This window comes from Rhinichthys klamathensis, unplaced genomic scaffold (genome assembly GCF_029890125.1).
Source record: "Rhinichthys klamathensis goyatoka isolate OS25496 unplaced genomic scaffold, OSU_Roscu_1.1 h1tg000272l_1, whole genome shotgun sequence".
In the NCBI taxonomy this organism is placed as follows: domain Eukaryota; kingdom Metazoa; phylum Chordata; class Actinopteri; order Cypriniformes; family Leuciscidae; genus Rhinichthys; species Rhinichthys klamathensis.
In genome coordinates, this window is record NW_026606792.1 from 94,026 (window position 1) to 113,232 (window position 19,207).

Below are 19,207 nucleotides of genomic sequence, written 5' to 3' on the forward strand. Positions count from 1 at the left end.
GCTCCACAGATGTAGATATAGATTTTGCTTCGTTTCGCTCGGACATTTAACGGCGTACACATACACGCGGAATCACTCGGACATTTAATGGCATAGACATACACGCAAAAGATTTCGGCGTGGACATACACGCGGATAGCTCAAAATGCGTATAGATAACACGCCACTTGAATTGAAAGTGGCGTGTATGTTTACGCAAAGTCATGATGTCATGTTGCTAGGTGTGTGGGAGTATGATTGAAACTGAACTCCACAGGAATAAGGCTGTCCAGGATCAGGAATGAGAAACCTGGTTTACAGACTTGCAGATGAACCTGTTTTGCACACGTCACTTAAACACAGAACCAGGAAACAGGAATCACATGAGATCAGGGAAACTGAAGTGCAGTCGAGCTGTTGTGTGTTTGTGTGTCTCATGCAGTAAAATGGCAGAAGCCAGAATTTCAGTGGATCAGGATGAGTTCCTGTGTCCAGTGTGTCTGGATCTCCTGAAGGATCCAGTGGCCATTCCCTGTGGACACAGTTACTGTAAGATCTGTATTACAGGCTGCTGGGATCAGGAGGATGAGAAGAGAGTCTACAGCTGCCCTCAGTGCCGACAGACCTTCAGGCCAAGACCTGCTTTAGCTAAAAACACCATGCTGGCAGAACTGGTGGAGAAACTGAAGAAGACTAAACTTCCTGCTGACTGTTACGCTGGAGCTGGAGATGTGCAGTGTGACGTCTGTACTGGAAGAAAACACAAAGCCGTCAAGTCCTGTCTGGTGTGTCTGGAGTCTTACTGTCAGACTCATTTTGAGCGTCACGAGGAATTTCACTCCCGTAAACCACATAAAGTGACTGAAGCCACTGGACGACTGCAGGAGATGATCTGCCAAACACATGATAAACTCCTTGAGGTTTTCTGTCGCACTGACCAGAAGTTTATATGTGTGCTGTGTACGATGGACGATCATAAAAACCACGACACTGTATCAGCTGCAGCGCAGAGGACAGAGAAACAGGTATGAAACTAGACACTGATGAAATAATGTTGACACTGTTTATATTGGCACCATATGATCAGGAGACATCATTCACACTGCAGACGTCACAGAAGTGAAGAGCAGCTGCAAGTGGACTTTCACCGCTGAGCGTATTTGTGCTTCGCATTTAACTTAACAGAAAATATGGTGAAAATAACCGTAAACATTTATCAACACAAACTTTTGTAAAACAGGCTTTAAAGGTGTCATGAACTGAGAAATCAAATTTTCATATAAGACGTCATCATACAATAAGAAATTCCTGTAAGTTTCAGAACTGAAAACTTCTTTGTTAGTCTAAAAACAGGTTTTATTGTAACCAAGCCCAGCGAACAACTGGTTGTGGAATGTGCCTCTTTATGACGTAATAGTGCAACTAAAGACCGCCTCTACAGAAGTAAATCAACACCTACTTCATCATCGTAACGTTGGCCCCGCCCACTGGCCTGTTAGTGAGATCAGATCACGAGGAGAGAAGATGCAGGATCACTCGACTAAAAACAACATTACCTTCCAAAGGATCCTAATGCTAGGAATGTGGTTATTTATGTGAATGTCTCAGTTGAGCATTATTTATTTATATTCACTACAGTTCACTGGATTCTTTAGTCAATTATTAGCAATTTCGGCACAGGCTTTGCAAACAGACTTTTACGATATGAACTCCACAGTAATGCCACGACATGTAAGTAACTGTTCATTCTAATTGTCACGGTATACAAACCACTGGTTCCTTCTTGTCTTGTGTTTATGTTGTTGTATGAAAGCACGTGTGTAGTGGGTGTGACTGAGTGACGTTCCTTGATCCGCTCCAGCTGTTCATCATCTCATCACCAGCTGCAGCCGATCTCATTCCTCTATATATACTCACCATTTTCTCATTCCCTTTGTCAGATCGTTGGTTGATGTCTCGTGTGTGTTCCTGTCCCGTTCTCCTGCCGTTTGCCTCGTCGTGTTGTTGTGGATTCGTTGTCTCGGTGTTGGATTGTTGTTTCGTGTCTTCACTGCACGGATTCCTCACCTCACGGATCGCACGTCACGGATTCTTCTCTGCACGGATTTCTCTTCACGGATTCTTCTCTGCACGGACTTCACATCACGGATTCTTCACTGGCCATCAAAGTCCCTGCGTCATCCGTCCACGCCCGTGTCATCATTCTGTGTTTGTGTTTACTGACCAATAAATCTTTGAGTACCTGCTTTTGCTTCCAGCCTCGTTTATAGATCATGACAGAACGATCTGACCAAGCTATGGAAGCAGCAGGAGGAGCACCCACCACGCTGGAGGATTTCGTCCACCTCAGCGTGAGAAGAATGGATGCCCAGGAGAGGATCCAGAGTGACACGGGTCGTGCGATACAAGCCTTGGTGACGCAGGTGTCCGAGCTCACCCGACAATTTCAACAGCTTCAGATGCCCGCTGCGCCCCCCACACCCGCTGTTCCTCCCACACCACCGGCGAATCCTGCATCAGCGGAGCCACGCCTACCGGCTCCTGAACCCTATGCGGGTGAGTCAGCTTACTGCCGTGCATTTTTAACGAGATGTTCCATGCACTTCGCTTTACAGCCCAGGACATTCCAGAACGAACAAGCCAAGGTGGCATTCGTGATAACTTTGCTGACGGGAAAGGCGGCGCTATGGGGAACAGCGGTGTGGGAGAATCAAGATCCTTGCTGTGCCTCGTTCCAGGCACTCTCAGCAGAGATGAGGCGGGTCTTCGACAGAGCCGTCGCTGGGAGAGAGGCCGCTAGGGTGTTGGCCGACCTCCGCCAGGGGGAGAGGCCGGTTTCGGACTATTCCATCGAGTTCCGCACCCTGGCGGCCGAATGCCATTGGAACGAGGAGGCGCAGTGGGATATGTTCCTGCATGGGTTGGCTGACCGCGTCCAGAGGGAGATCTACGCCCTGGACCTCCCCACGTCGCTGAACGGGTTGATCGAGCTGGCTCTTAGAGTGGACGCTAGACTGTGTAGAGCCGGAGGAAGAACTTCATCTTTCCGTCCACCGGGAGAGACTCCACGGTCCAGTGGCAGGGACGCGGTCGGCCCAGTCTTCGATCACGAACCCATGCAGGTGGGTCGAGCTCGGCTTTCCCGGGAGGAGAGGGAGAGGCGGAGGTCCCAGGGCCTTTGCCTATACTGCGGTGGCGCGGGACACTATGCCTACAGCTGCCCGGTAAAAGGCCAAGCCCGATAGTAAGTATGAGGCTACTATCGGGTGGGATCTCCGCCGAGAAGACCTCATCCACATCTACCCTCCTTCCGGTAAGACTGAGATGGTCAGTTCACCAACAGGACTGTCGGGCACTTCTGGACTCTGGGGCGGAAGGTAATTTTATGGATAGCACCTTTGCACACAGATGTCAGATTCCCCTCAAACCACTCACACAGAGGATTGCAGTACATGCCTTAAATGGTCAGGAACTTCCCACTATTTCTTTCATCACTGAGGACATCACTCTCATTACTTCAGGCAATCACTCAGAGACAATTTTTTTTTACATATTGGATTCACCCCTGGCACCCATCGTTCTCGGACATCCTTGGCTCATCCGTCACAACCCCCGAGTGGACTGGCATCAGAAAGCCGTGTTGGAGTGGAGCAAGGAATGTCATAAGTCTTGTCTCGTGTCTGCTTGTCCGTCTGTGCCTGTTTTTGTGTTTCAGGAGGAGGCAGGGGATTTGTCTAACGTGCCCGAGGAGTACCACGATCTGAAGGAAGTGTTCAGTAAGTCTCGGGCTGCTTCTCTTCCTCCGCATCGTCCCTATGACTGTGCTATAGATTTACTGCCAGGTAAGTCTCCGCCTAAGGGCAAACTATATTCGCTTTCTGTCCCGGAGAGGGAGGCTATGGAGAAATATATTTCTGATTCTCTGGCAACCAAGTTCATCCGCCCTTCCTCTTCTCCAGCGGGGGCGGGGTTCTTTTTTGTGGGGAAGAAGGATGGGTCTCTGCGACCTTGTATTGATTACCGGGGGTTGAATAACATCACGGTAAAGAATACTTATCCTTTGCCGTTGATGTCTTCAGCCTTCGAGAGGTTGCAGGGAGCATCCATCTTCACGAAATTGGACTTGCGTAACGCTTATCATTTGGTTCGCATTAGGGAGGGGGATGAATGGAAGACTGCTTTTAATACCCCCAGGGGGCACTTTGAATACTTGGTCATGCCTTTCGGGCTGTCCAACTCCCCAGCAGTCTTCCAGGCACTCATCAATGACGTGTTGCGAGACATGATCGATCAGTTCATATATGTCTACCTGGATGACATATTGATATTTTCCTCGTCTCTCCAGGAACATGTGCAACACGTCCGACGAGTGCTTCAGAGGTTGTTGGAGAATGGGCTTTTTGTCAAGGCGGAGAAATGCGATTTTCATGCACAGTCTGTTCCTTTCCTAGGGTACATCGTTTCGTCTGAAGGAATGCGGGTGGACCCTGAGAAGGTTAAGGCTGTGGTAGAGTGGCCAAGCCCAGATTCCCGTAAGGCCCTACAGAGGTTTCTGGGGTTCGCCAATTTCTATCGGCGGTTTATTCGCAATTTCAGCCAACTAGCCGCGCCTCTGACTGCCTTGACCTCCCCCAGAACTCCGTTCAGGTGGTCAGATACAGCCGAGGCTGTATTTGCCAAACTCAAGAGCCGCTTTGTTTCAGCTCCCATCCTCGTTGCCCCTGATTCTTCACGGCAGTTCGTGGTGGAGGTCGATGCGTCAGAGGTGGGGGTAGGAGCAGTTCTGTCCCAACGCTCTTCTGCAGACGACAAGATGCATCCCTGCGCGTTTTTTTCTCATCGTTTGTCCCCAGCGGAACGCAATTACGACATTGGTAATAGGGAGCTGTTGGCAGTCAAGCTTGCGTTGGAGGAATGGCGTCATTGGTTGGAGGGTGCGGGGGTACCTTTTATCGTCTGGACCGATCACAAGAATCTAGAGTACATCAGAACCGCCAAAAGACTGAACTCCAGGCAGGCTCGGTGGGCACTTTTTTTCGGTCGTTTTGATTTTTCCCTCTCGTACCGTCCGGGTTCTAAGAACATCAAACCCGACTCTTTATCTCGCATTTTTGATCGTTCCGAACGCCCGTCTACTCCCGAGTGCATTTTACCGGAGACCCTATTTGTTTCCACACTCGTATGGGAGGTCGAATCGAAGGTCAAGACGGCCTTAGAAGGGGTAATGCCTCCGCCCGGTTGCCCACCGAATCGTTTATTTGTGCCGGAGGGATTACGGTCCGACGTTATCCAATGGGGTCATGGTTCCAACGTGGCTTGTCATCCAGGTGTTAATCGTACTAAGTTTTTAGTAAAGCAACGATTTTGGTGGCCTCTCATGGCTCGTGACATTCACAGTTTTGTTTTGGCTTGCTCGGTTTGTGCCACTGGTAAGACTTCCAATCGACCTCCAGATGGGCTCCTTCAACCGCTGCCTGTCCCTTCGAGACCCTGGTCCCATATCGCTCTAGATTTTATCACCGCCCTCCCGCCCTCCCAGGGTAACACAGTCGTTTTGACCGTGGTGGACCGGTTCTCGAAGGCGGCTCACTTTATTCCCTTACCCAAATTACCCTCAGCTAAGGAGACAGCGTTGACTGTCGTTGACCACGTCTTTCGCTTACATGGCCTCCCGATGGACGTGGTCTCCGACAGGGGACCCCAATTTGTGTCCAAATTTTGGAGAGAATTTTGTAAGTTACTGGGGGCGACGGTTAGTCTGTCCTCAGGGTTTCATCCCCAGAGCAATGGCCAAACCGAGAGAGCCAACCAAGATCTGGAGAGAGCGTTGCGATGTATGGTGTCCAAGAATCCTTCCTCCTGGAGCCAACAGCTGTCTATGGTGGAGTACGCCCACAATACATTACCAGTGTCGGCCACGGGCCTATCTCCGTTTGAGTGTAGCTTAGGTTACCAGCCACCTATTTTTCCCAGTCTGGAATCCGAGGTCGCGGTCCCCTCCGCCCACGCCTTAATCCAGAGGTGTCACCGCACTTGGACTAGAGCCCGTGAGACTTTACTCCAAGTGGGGGCGCGCACCAAGGCTAAGGCCGATCGCCACCGGTCAAAGCCTCCCGTATACGTCGTTGGTCAAAAAGTGTGGCTTTCTACCAGGAACATTCCACTCCGATCCGTCTCCAATAAACTTGCTCCCAAATTCATTGGCCCGTTCACTGTCACCAAGATCATTAGTCCGGTGGCAGTCCGCCTTAGTTTACCTCCAGCGTACAGGAGGGTACATCCCGTGTTTCATGTTTCCAAAATTAAGCCCGTATTTCATGCTCACATTAATCCGCCAGTCCCGGTTCCCCCACCGCCGCGTCTCGTAGATGGGGATACCACCTATTCGGTAAATCGCATTCTGGATTCTAGGAGGAGGGGGCGTGGGTTTCAGTACTTGGTGGACTGGGAAGGTTACGGTCCAGAGGAGAGAAGTTGGGTACCTGCCAGAGACATCCTGGATCATTCTCTGATCGATGATTTCAATCGACAGGTAAAGGAGGCTGGGAACGCCAGGAGGCGTTCCTAGGAGAGAGGGTACTGTCACGGTATACAAACCACTGGTTCCTTCTTGTCTTGTGTTTATGTTGTTGTATGAAAGCACGTGTGTAGTGGGTGTGACTGAGTGACGTTCCTTGATCCGCTCCAGCTGTTCATCATCTCATCACCAGCTGCAGCCGATCTCATTCCTCTATATATACTCACCATTTTCTCATTCCCTTTGTCAGATCGTTGGTTGATGTCTCGTGTGTGTTCCTGTCCCGTTCTCCTGCCGTTTGCCTCGTCGTGTTGTTGTGGATTCGTTGTCTCGGTGTTGGATTGTTGTTTCGTGTCTTCACTGCACGGATTCCTCACCTCACGGATCGCACGTCACGGATTCTTCTCTGCACGGATTTCTCTTCACGGATTCTTCTCTGCACGGACTTCACATCACGGATTCTTCACTGGCCATCAAAGTCCCTGCGTCATCCGTCCACGCCCGTGTCATCATTCTGTGTTTGTGTTTACTGACCAATAAATCTTTGAGTACCTGCTTTTGCTTCCAGCCTCGTTTATAGATCATGACACTAATGCCTGATCTGTGACCAGTGATTTCTGATGTAATGATTCATGTACAGTCAGATGATCTTTGTCTATGTGTCAGTCATTCAAACCAGTGACTAAACGATAAACTTCACATAGTTCCTCTTAGTAGGATGAAAATATTCTGTTATTTAAACTGTGAATAAATTATATGTAGAAAGCGATCAAAGGACGCTCCCTTTAGTCGCTGGAACTGTCAATCAAACAGTGTGAGTTTATCAGTGACTTACTCTGAGACTAAAATCAGGGTAGCAAAAATGCCTTTCATTTCTAAATTATGACAATTTTTGATGTCAAACTCATTCTAACATTATAAGTGCACACCCCAGGAAACATTATAAAATGATAAAACAATGCAGTTCATGACCACTTTAATAAAGAAACATAAAATAATGGAAAATATCCACCTATTGTTTGTCAAATATATCTCTGTCAAGAATTTCTGTTTCTGTTCAGTAAATCTGACTCAGTCCAGTTGAACTATATAGATCCGCAGGTCTGTTATTCAGCAGAAACTCTGTCATTGTGAAGCTTTACATCTGTGTGTCAGTTTCACTTTTATGATGCTTATGCTTGCAGTGTGAAACAGAACTTATGCTTCATGAAAATTCATGTTCAATGGTGGTAAAACTGATCCATCATCCCTTCAGGAGTTTGAGCCTCCAGCCATTGGTTATTAATTCTACTGTCACTGGATTGAACTCTTCACATGATGATATAGTGAGAGTATAAAGTGCATCTCTGTTATTGGTCTGTGCTGCAGAAGCAGCTGAAGGAGACGCAGAGGTCGTTCCAGCAGAGGATCCAGCAGAGAGAGAAAGATCTTCAGCAGCTGAGAGAGGCTGTAGAGTCTCATAAGGTGAGTCTGGAGAAGAAGAGAAGTTTGAGAAGTCTCAGTCAGGACTCACTGAAGCTCACTGTGTGATTGTGATGTGTGTCCTAACAGCGCTCTGCACACACAGCAGTGGAGGACAGCGAGAGGATCTTCACTGAGCTCATCCGCTCCATTGAGAGAAGCCGCTCTGAGGCGACACAGCGGATCAGAGATCAGGAAAAGACTGCAGTGAGTCGAGCTGAAGAACGACTGGAGCGACTGGAGCAGGAGATCAATGATCTGAGGAGGAGAGACGCTGAGCTGGAGCAGCTTTCACACACACAGGATCACATACGTTTCCTGCAGGTAACAGAGATCCAGAAGAACAGGATCATAGTGGACAAGAGCAAGAGACTCTCAGAGAAACATTTGATGAGAGCAGAATGAGCCGCTGACTGAAGTGTTGATCTGTGTGTTCGTTTATTATTATATAATCATCAGTCAGACTCTCATCTGATCATATTCACTCACATTTTAACTTTTTTACCTAATTTTTTTTTTCTGATTTCTTATATCATGGTGAAATCAGTGAACTTGATGGTAGCAGTTTGAGTAATATTCATCAAAGTTGCATTAGATGATCTTCAAGCTTGACAGAATTGACAGTATTTTCATAATGGTTTGCATTTAACACGTTGATGAATTTGACCATGAAGACCCTAAACATGAAGTAATTCTGTATATTAGCAATGCTTCAACACACTGAAACCACACAAAGCCTGGCCTTGGGATCGTGTCCTAAGAGTCCTTGTGGATTTCAGTGCCACTAACTGCTCAATCTGGACAATGAATAGAATAAAATGAGAAATTATATATTATTTCCTTAAATAATACAACAGTATTGTTTCTTCACCTTCACTTCACAAGAACTTGTATCTCTAATGTGACATAATGAATATGAGAAGAATGAAGCTGATGTTGTGAAAGTGCTGGATTGAGGAGAGTTACTAAAGATCATCAAGAGCCGCACACATCTGACAGTAGAGCCGGTTATTGATGAAGTGTGGAGGTGATGAGCTTTGATTTGTGTTTTCTGTAGAGTTTCCAGTCTCTCTCAGCTCCTCCTGAATCTACAGACGTCAATGACAATCCCTTCAGTTCTCTCTCCTCTTTTGATGGCGTAAGAGAATCTGTCCGTCAGCTGAGAGACAGACTGGAGGATTTCTGCAAAGAGAAGAAGATCTCTGACAGAGGTAAAGTCCTGGAGATTCTGCTCTCAGAAATGATCCTCCATCATCTCAGATCATGTAGAAGATCATATTAGAAATGTCTTAGGAACGGATGCAGGATCATTTTCTCTAGACATGATAATCACACTCTTCATGTCTGTTGATTTCCACAGTCACTCTCTCCAACATTGTTCCCACGACCAGGAACGACTTCCTACAATGTAAGTCACTAAGAAAACAAGCAGAAACTCTCTGAGTGTGTTCATGTTCTTCCTGGAGAAGTGGAAGAAAACATGACAGAAGAGGTTTATAGTTGATCATGTAAATGATGATTTGCACAGGATATCTGGTAAACTGAGACACTGATGATATATTGAACATAAAGAGTTCAGCTACACTGAAAAATATATAACATTGATTCACCTGAAAAATTTGAGGTAATAATTCACACAAAGTATTTTTGAACTTGAGTCACCATAAATCAGGAAAATATATTGTTTAAACAGTTGGAGCCAGCTATTCAAAGTATTTTTGGGATGTCATCATTTGAAATTATACACAGTCAAAAACTAGTTTGTTCAACTTAATTAAATTAAGGGCAACTTTTCCACTCAATTAGTTTAGGTCTGTCCAACAAGACTAGAACAAGACTGTTTTTGATGAACCAACCTAATAGATTAAAGTTCCTGTCTTATATAATAACTAGCAAAAGCTTGCTCGCATGCTAAAGACAATTATGTTTATTATTATTTCATATTTATTATAAATGTGAGTCATTATTGTTTTACAGACAGGGTTTAGATTAAGCCAGGATTAGGCCTTTGTTCAATTAGGATATAAATATCTTTTATAAACAAGCCTTAGAAAAAAACACTACTGGTGTTCATCTTGAGACAAAACAATGGCACTGACATATTTTAAGATTTTTCAGTGCAAGTTGTTTCAGTTAAAACGGCTCAAACATGTATTTTAGTCTGGGACTAGCTTAAGCCTTGTCTGTGAAACTGGGGGTATATGTAACAGAGACTGGTCTCAGGGTACGTTTTCACAGCAACGATGAACATAAAATGGAAAAGTATTTCCATTGTGTTTTTCACATACAGACGACAACATTGTCAAAGTCTGAGTTTTCAGACCCACAAAACGTCCCGGGTTACGTATGTAACCCTAGTTCCCCGAGGGGACGGACGCTGCGTGTAATCGCAGTGGGAACGCCCCCCAGCGTAGCGCGTCTGAAGCATGAATGAAATCAGTCAATGGAACGTCACAGCGAGTGACGTCACCGACCAGGAAGCTATAAATATCCCCTGAATACACAAGCCACCAGCTTCTAATGTTACTGAAGCAAGCGATCCAAGGGGATGCCGGGAGTATGGCAGGACACGCAGTGTCCGTCCCCTCGGGGAACTAGGGTTACATGCGTAACCCGGGAAGTTCCCCTTCAGGGACTACCGCTGCGTGTAATCGCAGTGGGAACACAATACCCACATCCCCATACGACCAAATCCCCGTCGTGTGTCATAAGGAGACACAAGCCGACGAGAGAACCTGAGCCCCGGGAGTGGAGCTAAGGTCAAGGGAATAAAATCTGACGAAAGTGTGCGGTGAGGACCAGCCTGCCGCATCACAAACGTCCTGAAGAGAAGCTCCTGAAAGAAGAGCTGTAGAAGCAGCCATACTCCGGGTGGAATGAGCCCTTACAGCCAAAGGTGAAGGCTGATGGGCCGAACCGTAAGCAAGCGAGATGGCCTCGACCACCCACTTGCTCATCCTTTGCTTAGATGCTGGACACCCCTTCTTAGGTGACCCAAAACAGACAAACAATTGTTCTGATTTCCTCCACAGGGCAGCTCTGTGGACATACGCATCTAAAGCCCTAACGGGACACAGCAAATTAAGTTTCTCCTGGTCTGACGTCAAAAAAGGCGGAGGACAGAAAGCCTGCAGTACTATAGGTCTAACCGAAGTGGTTGGTACCTTAGGAACATACCCTGGTCTCGGACAGAGAAAAGCTTTTACCATACCAGGAGCAAATTCCAGGCACGAGGGAGCCACCGAAAGTGCTTGAATATCTCCAATTCTTTTTAGAGATGAGATAGCAAGAAGAAGGATAGTCTTTAGTGTAAGGAACTTTTCCGAAACTTCCTCGATGGGCTCGAAAGGAGCTAGGGAGAGACCTTCCAAGACGATGGCCAGATCCCAAGCTGGTACCCTCGTGCGAACTGCAGGCCTCAGCCTCAATGCGCCACGAAGGAAGCGAGATATAAGTGGGTGTCTCCCGAGAGAACCTCCGCTCGAAGGGTCGTGGTAAGCAGCTAAGGCCGCCACGTGCACCTTCAGTGTGGAGTGGGATAACCCTGTGGAGAGACGGTCCTGCAGGAAATCCAGCACTGTACCAACCGGGCAGTTAACTGGGTCCTGCTGGCGCTCTCCACACCAAGAGGTGAAAAGTTTCCACCTCGCGGCATATAACTTCCTTGTGGTGGGAGCTCTGGATTGGAGGATGGTCTCAACGACCTCAGTCGAGAGACCAGAATCTATGAGCTGGGCCCCCTCAGAGGCCAAGCCCACAGCTTCCATAGTTCTGGCCGGGGGTGAAAGATCGACCCACTCGCCTGAGAGAGTAGATCTCTCCTGATCGGTATCTCTAGGGGAGAGCCGTCGAGGAGAGACACTAGGTCCGCAAAACATACTCGGGCCGGCCAGAACGGGGCTATTAGCAGAAGACTGAGCCCGTCCCGGCGAACCCTCTCCAGAACTCCCGGGAGCAGAGCGATCGGCGGAAAAGCGTACAGACGTGACCTCGGCCACGGATGTACCATCGCGTCCAACCCCAGTGGGGCTGGCAGGCTGAGAGAGAACCACAGTGGACAATGTGATGTCTCTCTGGAAGCAAATAGGTCTACCTCGGCATGACCGAAATGTTCCCATAGGAGCTCCACCACCTCGGGGTGAAGACTCCATTCCCCGGGCCTCGGCCCCTGCCTCGACAGGATGTCTGCCCCCTGATTTAAGTACCCTGGGAGATAAATAGCTCTCAAAGAAAGAATTCTCCCCTGGGACCATAGGAGAATCTGACGTGCCAGTTTGTAAAGTGGGCGAGAACGCAGACCCCCCTGATGGTTGATATAAGAGACCACCGATGTGTTGTCTGTTCGAACAAGAACATGGTGGCCCCTTAGGTCTGGGAGGAAGTGTTGCAGAGCCTGAAACACTGCCAACATCTCTAGACAATTTATGTGCCATAGACGGTAATGGTCCTCCCACAGACCCCGAGCTGGGCGACCACTCATGATCGCCCCCCACCCCGTGAGAGAGGCATCTGTCGTTAGCATAACGCGACGACAAGGAGCTCCCAACACCGGGCCTTGGGACAGAAACCGAGGATCTTTCCACATAACCAGGGCGCGAAGACATCGTCGCGAACTCATGATCACGCGAAACGGATTACCCCTCGGGGAGAATCCCCTGGTTCTGAGCCACCACTGTAACGGTCTCATGTGCAGGAGGCCAAAAGGTATCACGTTGGACGCAGCTGCCATGAGACCTAACAGTCTCTGGAACTGTTTTACAGTGGACGACTGGCCTAGCTTGACCTGATCTACTGCGACGAGAATCGAAGCAACACGAGCAGGTGACAACTGTGCCTGCATCGTCGTCGAATCCCACACTACACCGAGAAAAGTGGTTCTCTGTAATGGAGAAAGAACACTCTTCTTGGCATTGAGCCTCAACGAGAGCAAGAACGACATCTCGGTGCCGAACCGCCTGCTGTTCTGATTGAGCTAGAATTAACCAATCGTCTATATAGTTCAGAATACGAATGCCCTGCAGCCTCAGCGGGGCTATAGATGCATCCATACACTTCGTGAACGTGCGGGGTGACAGTGCTAGGCCAAACGGAAGAACCCGATATTGGTACGCTTCGCCCCCGAAAGCGAACCTCAGGAACTTGCTGTGTTGAGGAAGGATGGATACATGGAAGTAAGCGTCCTTTAGGTCTATCGTGACAAATCAGTCCTCGGATCTGATTTGTGACACGATCTGTTTGAGAGTGAGCATCTTGAATTTGAGCTTCCCTACAGTGCGATTTAAGAGACGCAGATCTAGAATGGGACGCAGCCCTCCATCTTTTTTCGGAACGATGAAGTACCGGCTGTAGTATCCTAACTCCCTGCTGGGCGGAGGAACCCGTTCTATAGCCCCTTTTTGCAGCAGAGTTTTTACCTCCTGTTCTAATACCAGAGCCTGCTCGGGGCCCACCACCGTGGGCAGAACCCCTCTGAACCGAGGTGGACGCGTTCTGAACTGAATAGCGTACCCGTTCTTTATAATATTCAGGACCCACTGAGAAACATTGGGAAGCATTTCCCATTCCGCCAGGAACTCTACTAAGGGAACCAGCCTCTCGAGGCTGGCCTCTGGATGAACATCCCGAGTGACAGACACAGCGCCCTGTAACATACTGGCAGGAAACAGCTGGTCTGAGCACTCCACAACCCTCCTCGGAGGGGGCGAGCGTCCCTCTGGAAATCGCTCGCCGAGTCTCTCTACGCCCTGTATAGGCAGGGTTAGTAGAACAGACCCCTGAGGGCATCGAGAAAGACAGGGCGCCGTGTCTTTGAGCGGCGAACTCAAGTCTTTCCCGATGGGGACCACCCTCAGAGTCCTGACGTTCAGCCCGTCAGGACTTTTTCAACGCGGCCTTCCTGGCGACAATGACTGTCCTCAGATCAGTCCTGCCCCCGAGAAGGCCGCGCCGGAGAGCGCCCCGCCTCGTCCCTCCAGTTTGTCTGCGGGGGGGGGGGGGGCACGAGACGCGACACTCCGCTTCTGCTGTGCTCTTTTAGAAGACGAACTCGACGGCTGGGACTGCCCTCGCTCAGCAGCCCCAGTGACACGTATTTTGAGAGGGATAAACTTATGAAAAGCAGCCGCCTGTTTTTTCTCTTCCTGGAACCTCTCAGTGACAGAGTGAAGAGCGTCACCGAAGAGACCCGCAGGCGAAACGGGAGCATTTAACAGGAGAGATTTATCTTTTTCTTTCATAGAGGTTTGACTCAACCATAAATGCCTTTCTGTGGCCACCATGGCTGCCATAGACCGACCAACAGATTTAGCTGTCTCCCTGGTGGCCCGGAGAGTGAGATCAGCAGTCTGCCTGAGCTCATTAATCATATCTGCCGAAATTTCTCCCCCCTCACACACATCTTTGAGCAGGTCAGCCTGATAAGCCTGCATAATGGCCATTGTATGCAAACATGCAGCCGCCTGCCCAGCCGCCGAGTAAGCCTTCCCCACCAGCACAGAAGTATTTTTTAGTGGTCTAGAAGGAAGAGCCAGTGCTTTAAGTGAAGATGCCGAGGCAGGAGAGAGATAGCTCGCGAGCGTCTCCTCCGCCTTCGGCATCGTCACATATCCAGCAGACTTTGCACCAAAAATATTACCATAAGCATTGTATTGATTAGTATATATTCTGCGCGAAACCGGTCTAACCCAGGTCTTTGAAACCTCAGCATGAAGATCTGGGAAGAACGGTAAGCACCGGCGAGAAGGCTGAGGACGTGCAGAGAGAAATCTATCATCTAGTTTGCTTTTATTTCTAGATTCCTGTCTATCAGTTGGCCATTCAATACTGAGTTTTTCAACAACCCGAGATAACACATCCATCAAACCTTCTTCAGCAGTATAATGAAGTGAGCTAGTTTCCTCTGATGCCAAACTTTCGACGTCCAGATCCTCAGAACTGGATAATCTAAGTTCCACATCATCATGTGCCTCCACCCGGGCGGAAGTAACCGCCGCAGCGCGTGCTTCCAGAGCCGGGTGAGAGGCACCGGATCCCGCCGGAGAAAGCTGAGATAGGGCGGGGCCCGTCTCAGCGTCGCCAGTGAGATCCATCTGCGAACCCCAAGACAAGTGCCGCCGCTCTGCCTCAACAGAAGCGGGACCCGAGCCTTGGGGAGCTCGCAACAAACCACTCTCCTCAAAGAGCGATCGCCGCGAGCGCAGAGTTCTCAAAGGAAAGCGCTCGCAATGCTCACAATCGACTCCCTCGAGAGCCGACTGGGCATGCTGAACTCCCAAACAAGCTACACATAACTCGTGAGAATCCCCACCCGTGATGTAACGTGTACAGGGGGAACACACTTTCTATACTGCTCGCTCATTTTGTTTTTTTTATATCTATATATATAGTGAAAAACTCCTGACAAAATCAGACAAACACAATCGAAAGATATCAGACACACACAGAGCGCTGCTGAAGTAACAGAAGCTGGTGGCTTGTGTATTCAGGGGATATTTATAGCTTCCTGGTCGGTGACGTCACTCGCTGTGACGCTCCATTGACTGATTTTATTCATGCTTCAGACGCGCTACGCTGGGGGGCGTTCCCACTGCGATTACACGCAGCGGTAGTCCCTGAAGGGGAACTCCATTGTCGTGTAAATGAGCGTCCAAAACGCATTCAAAAAATTACTTTTGAAATGTTATAATTTGAAATTGTGTACATTCTATACTTTTGTAAAATTATTCAATGACCCTAATTAAAGGGCAACATTTCCACGCAATTAGTTTAGGTCTGTACAACAACAATAAAACAAGTTCTTTTAAACAAATAATGTTTTGTTGAACCAATTTAATAGAAAAGAGACTAGTCTCGGTATTGGCATGAGCGCAGTTATTCCTCATCAACTGAAGCAACACACATGATGTTCGTCATGAAGCCTGTCACGGTTGAGGTAAGGGATGAGGCGAGGACTCAAGGATGCAGAGTTTGGGCTTTTTATTGATAAAAAAACTGGAGGAAAACATGACTGGAAACAGGATTAGACAGGGCTGGACACGAGAGGTACAATACATTCACTGACGATCTGACACTGGACTGCAAACACAGAGACAATAAGTATGGAGTAAACAAGGCAGGTACCGGGGGAGGACAGGTGGGGCAAATGAACCAATAATCAGATAACAAGATGGCCGATGTTAGACAACAGACATGCGAGCACATGACACAAGACAGACATGACAAGCCATGTGCTCAGACTATCAAAACACGAACACACAGCTAATGAGAACACTTATAATCCACGTGTTCACACACAACATGACAACATGAGCCGGTGCTACACAGAGCTCAACAACACACACGGGCAGAAGAGCGTACGACTGAGCGAACTCAAAACCGCACACTCGCACAAGTTAGTGAAAGTGACGTGTGAAGACCTAGTATGGTGTCCCATACTCAGAATGTGTCCTCAGCATTTAACACATCCAAGTTAGTGCACACAAATTAGAAGCAGGGAGTAGTGAACACACACACACACACACACACAGCCATTTGCTGTGGCGCCGGGGAGCGATCGGTCGGTGTCTTGCTCAAGAACCAGTGTGTGTGTGTAACTCATTACAAGAAGCGTGAGTTACTTAATCAGATTACTTTAAAAAAATAGAAAATAAAAATAGTTAACTGACAACTACTAAATGTTTTGTAACTTCCTGAATTAATCATGAATTACAGTAGGAATCCGTGTTAATAGAGGATTTATTAACACACTGAGTAACTATTACTATATGACTAAATAATAGTTTATTAATCATTTACCTACACTTTCTAAATGATCTTATCTACCACTAACAACTCCTTAATAACTGTTTTTTAATAATGTAATACATAATTTAGAAATGATAAATTGATCATTAATAAAGTATGAAAATAAAATTATTAAACACGTTATATTATATAATTACATATATTTGTATAAATCAAGAATAAAGCATTTATAGCTGTATTTATAAACTGCTTATTAATGTCTATTAATGTTTTATAAATGATGAATAAACTATTTACTAATGCTTAACTAATGATTCATAACATGCCATATAAATTGTTAGCAGTTCATTTAACAAGCAGCAAAAGTCATTTTACAGTGTACATTAAAAGATCAGACAGATTCATAATTCCTGATTCTGATGTGTTTTATCTCCATCAGATTCCCATCAGCTCAATCTGGATCTGAACACAGTGAATAAACGCCTCCGTCTGTCTGAGGATAACAGAGTGATTACTGACACTTCTTTCCTAAAGCCTCAGCCGTATCCTGATCATCCAGACAGATTTGATGTGCATCAGGTGTTGTGTAGAGAGAGTGTGTGTGGACGCTGTTACTGGGAGATTGAGTGGAGTGGGTATGTGTGTATATCAGTGTCATATAAGAGCATCAGCAGGAAGGGATCGGGTGATGAGTGTGTGTTTGGATATAATGATCAGTCCTGGAGTTTGTTCTGCTCTTCCTCCAGTTACTCATTCAGACACAATAACATAGAGACTGAACTCCCTGTAGAATCCATCAGCAGTAGAACAGGAGTGTGTGTGTGTAACAGGAGAACAGGAGTGTGTGTGTGTAACAGTAGAACAGGAGTGTGTGTGTGTTACAGTAGAATAGGAGTGTGTGTGGATCCCAGTGCAGGAACTCTGTCCTTCTACAGCGTCTCTGACACAATGAGCCTCATCCACACAGTCCAGACCACATTCACTCAGCCGCTCTATCCTGGGTTTGGGGTTTATAAAGGATCATCAGTGAAACTGTGTTGATGAATCAGAATACACTGTAGAGAGATTCTACCCATAATGCTTTGAGCTGCATGATAAATCATAAACACTGAGATGTTTATACAGAAGAGAGTCTCTTACTTTCTCTTTATTACATTAATAACATGTTCAGATTATGGTTGAGTAAGTGTGAGCTTGAAGCTGATATAATATTCCCCGCTAAACTCAATCATTTAAATGTTGTTTTGTCTCATTATCTCTTATGTGTGTGTTGTGTAAATGTGTATGCGGATGTATATGTGCATATGTACACATGAGAGATTGTGTGTCTGTTTCTTTCCTCTTTTGTTCATTCATGAAAAGTAAAATAAAAAGTGTTATCCTACAGGGCCGTTGAATGCTTGAATCTGATTGGTTGACGAACGTTCTAAGATGTGCAATTATTTTCAGGGAAACGCACGGCTAAAGTAGTTCCGGCAGGTTTGACCGCATTACAGCTCCATATCACTGCGCGTAGCTGACTGTAATATCGGAAAATAGGAGACAATTCATAACAAGAAAAAACATGCAGCCCCATGCGCTTGATCTGCAATATCTGATGCATAACTTCACAATCAATGGAAACATGCAGTTTAATTGTAATAAATAAAGTATATAGTCCTATCTTTAATCAATAGAAAATTAAACTGAATATATAAATAAATTGATAGTCCGGCTGCACGGGTTTTCATAATTATTGCAGATAATATAACAAATAAATAATTATTGATAGGCCTACTTCTTAAAAGGGCTTTGTGTTTCATTTATTAGGCTAGTCTGTCAATAATAGAAAACAAGAATGAACGAATCAGGAGCTCTTTGGTCATTTCTGACCGAAAAATTTCTGTTTCGAAATGTTAAAAATCACAGCTTCATCTGAATGTTACGAAACTTGGTGACTTCTATGGCATTGGGTATGCGATTAAAAATAATAATAATAATAATAATAATAATATAAATAATAATAATAAGCTGATGAAGTGTGGCAGGTGTTGTGTAGAGAGAGTGTGTGTGGACGCTGTTACTGGGAGATTGAGTGGAGTGGGAGATATGTGTGTATATCAGTGTCATATAAGAGCATCAGGAGGAAGGGATCGGGTGATGAGTGTGTGTTTGGATATAATGATCAGTCCTGGAGTTTGTTCTGCTCTTCCTCCAGTTACTCATTCAGACACAATAACAGAAGCCATGTTTCCATCCACTTGTCAATCGAATTATCTGAAGTTCGGTAAAAAAACTCATGCGAATAAAGCTGGTGAAAGTGTGTTTCCATCAAACGGCTTTAAAGCGGATAAAAACCTGTGCGTAATGACGTCACATGCTGTTTTGCGATCAAATTGGTATATCGAATTGATTTGAGACATGTTAAGGTGTTTCCATTCATTTTCTCACCGAAGTGCACAACATTCCAGCCAACATTTGCGAACAAAGTTTTACTAGGCAAAATGGATCGCACCATAATAACGTTTC

At 46.6% G+C, this 19,207-nt stretch overlaps 1 protein-coding gene across 1 annotated transcript; it reads left to right on the forward strand.

Moving 5' to 3' along the window:
- The first annotated feature begins 315 nt into the window (after positions 1–315).
- Positions 316–18,085, forward strand: LOC130102430 (tripartite motif-containing protein 16-like). The gene is made up of 6 exons (XM_056268455.1): positions 316–1,004; positions 7,865–7,960; positions 8,048–8,281; positions 9,015–9,168; positions 9,318–9,365; positions 17,139–18,085. The coding sequence occupies exons 1-6, from the start codon at positions 363–365 to the stop codon at positions 17,738–17,740; spliced, it is 1,776 nt and encodes a 591-aa protein (XP_056124430.1). The 5' UTR covers positions 316–362; the 3' UTR covers positions 17,741–18,085.
- The last annotated feature ends 1,122 nt before the right edge of the window (positions 18,086–19,207 follow it).

Bases quoted from the DNA above. Each gene is read 5' to 3' on its own strand.
- LOC130102430 (XM_056268455.1), top strand. From the start codon at position 363: ATGAGATCAGGGAAACTGAAGTGCAGTCGAGCTGTTGTGTGTTTGTGT. The intron at 7,961-8,047 runs GTGAGTCTGGAG...GTGTCCTAACAG, and splicing joins AGGCTGTAGAGTCTCATAAG to CGCTCTGCACACACAGCAGT. The intron at 9,169-9,317 runs GTAAAGTCCTGG...TGATTTCCACAG, and splicing joins GAAGAAGATCTCTGACAGAG to TCACTCTCTCCAACATTGTT.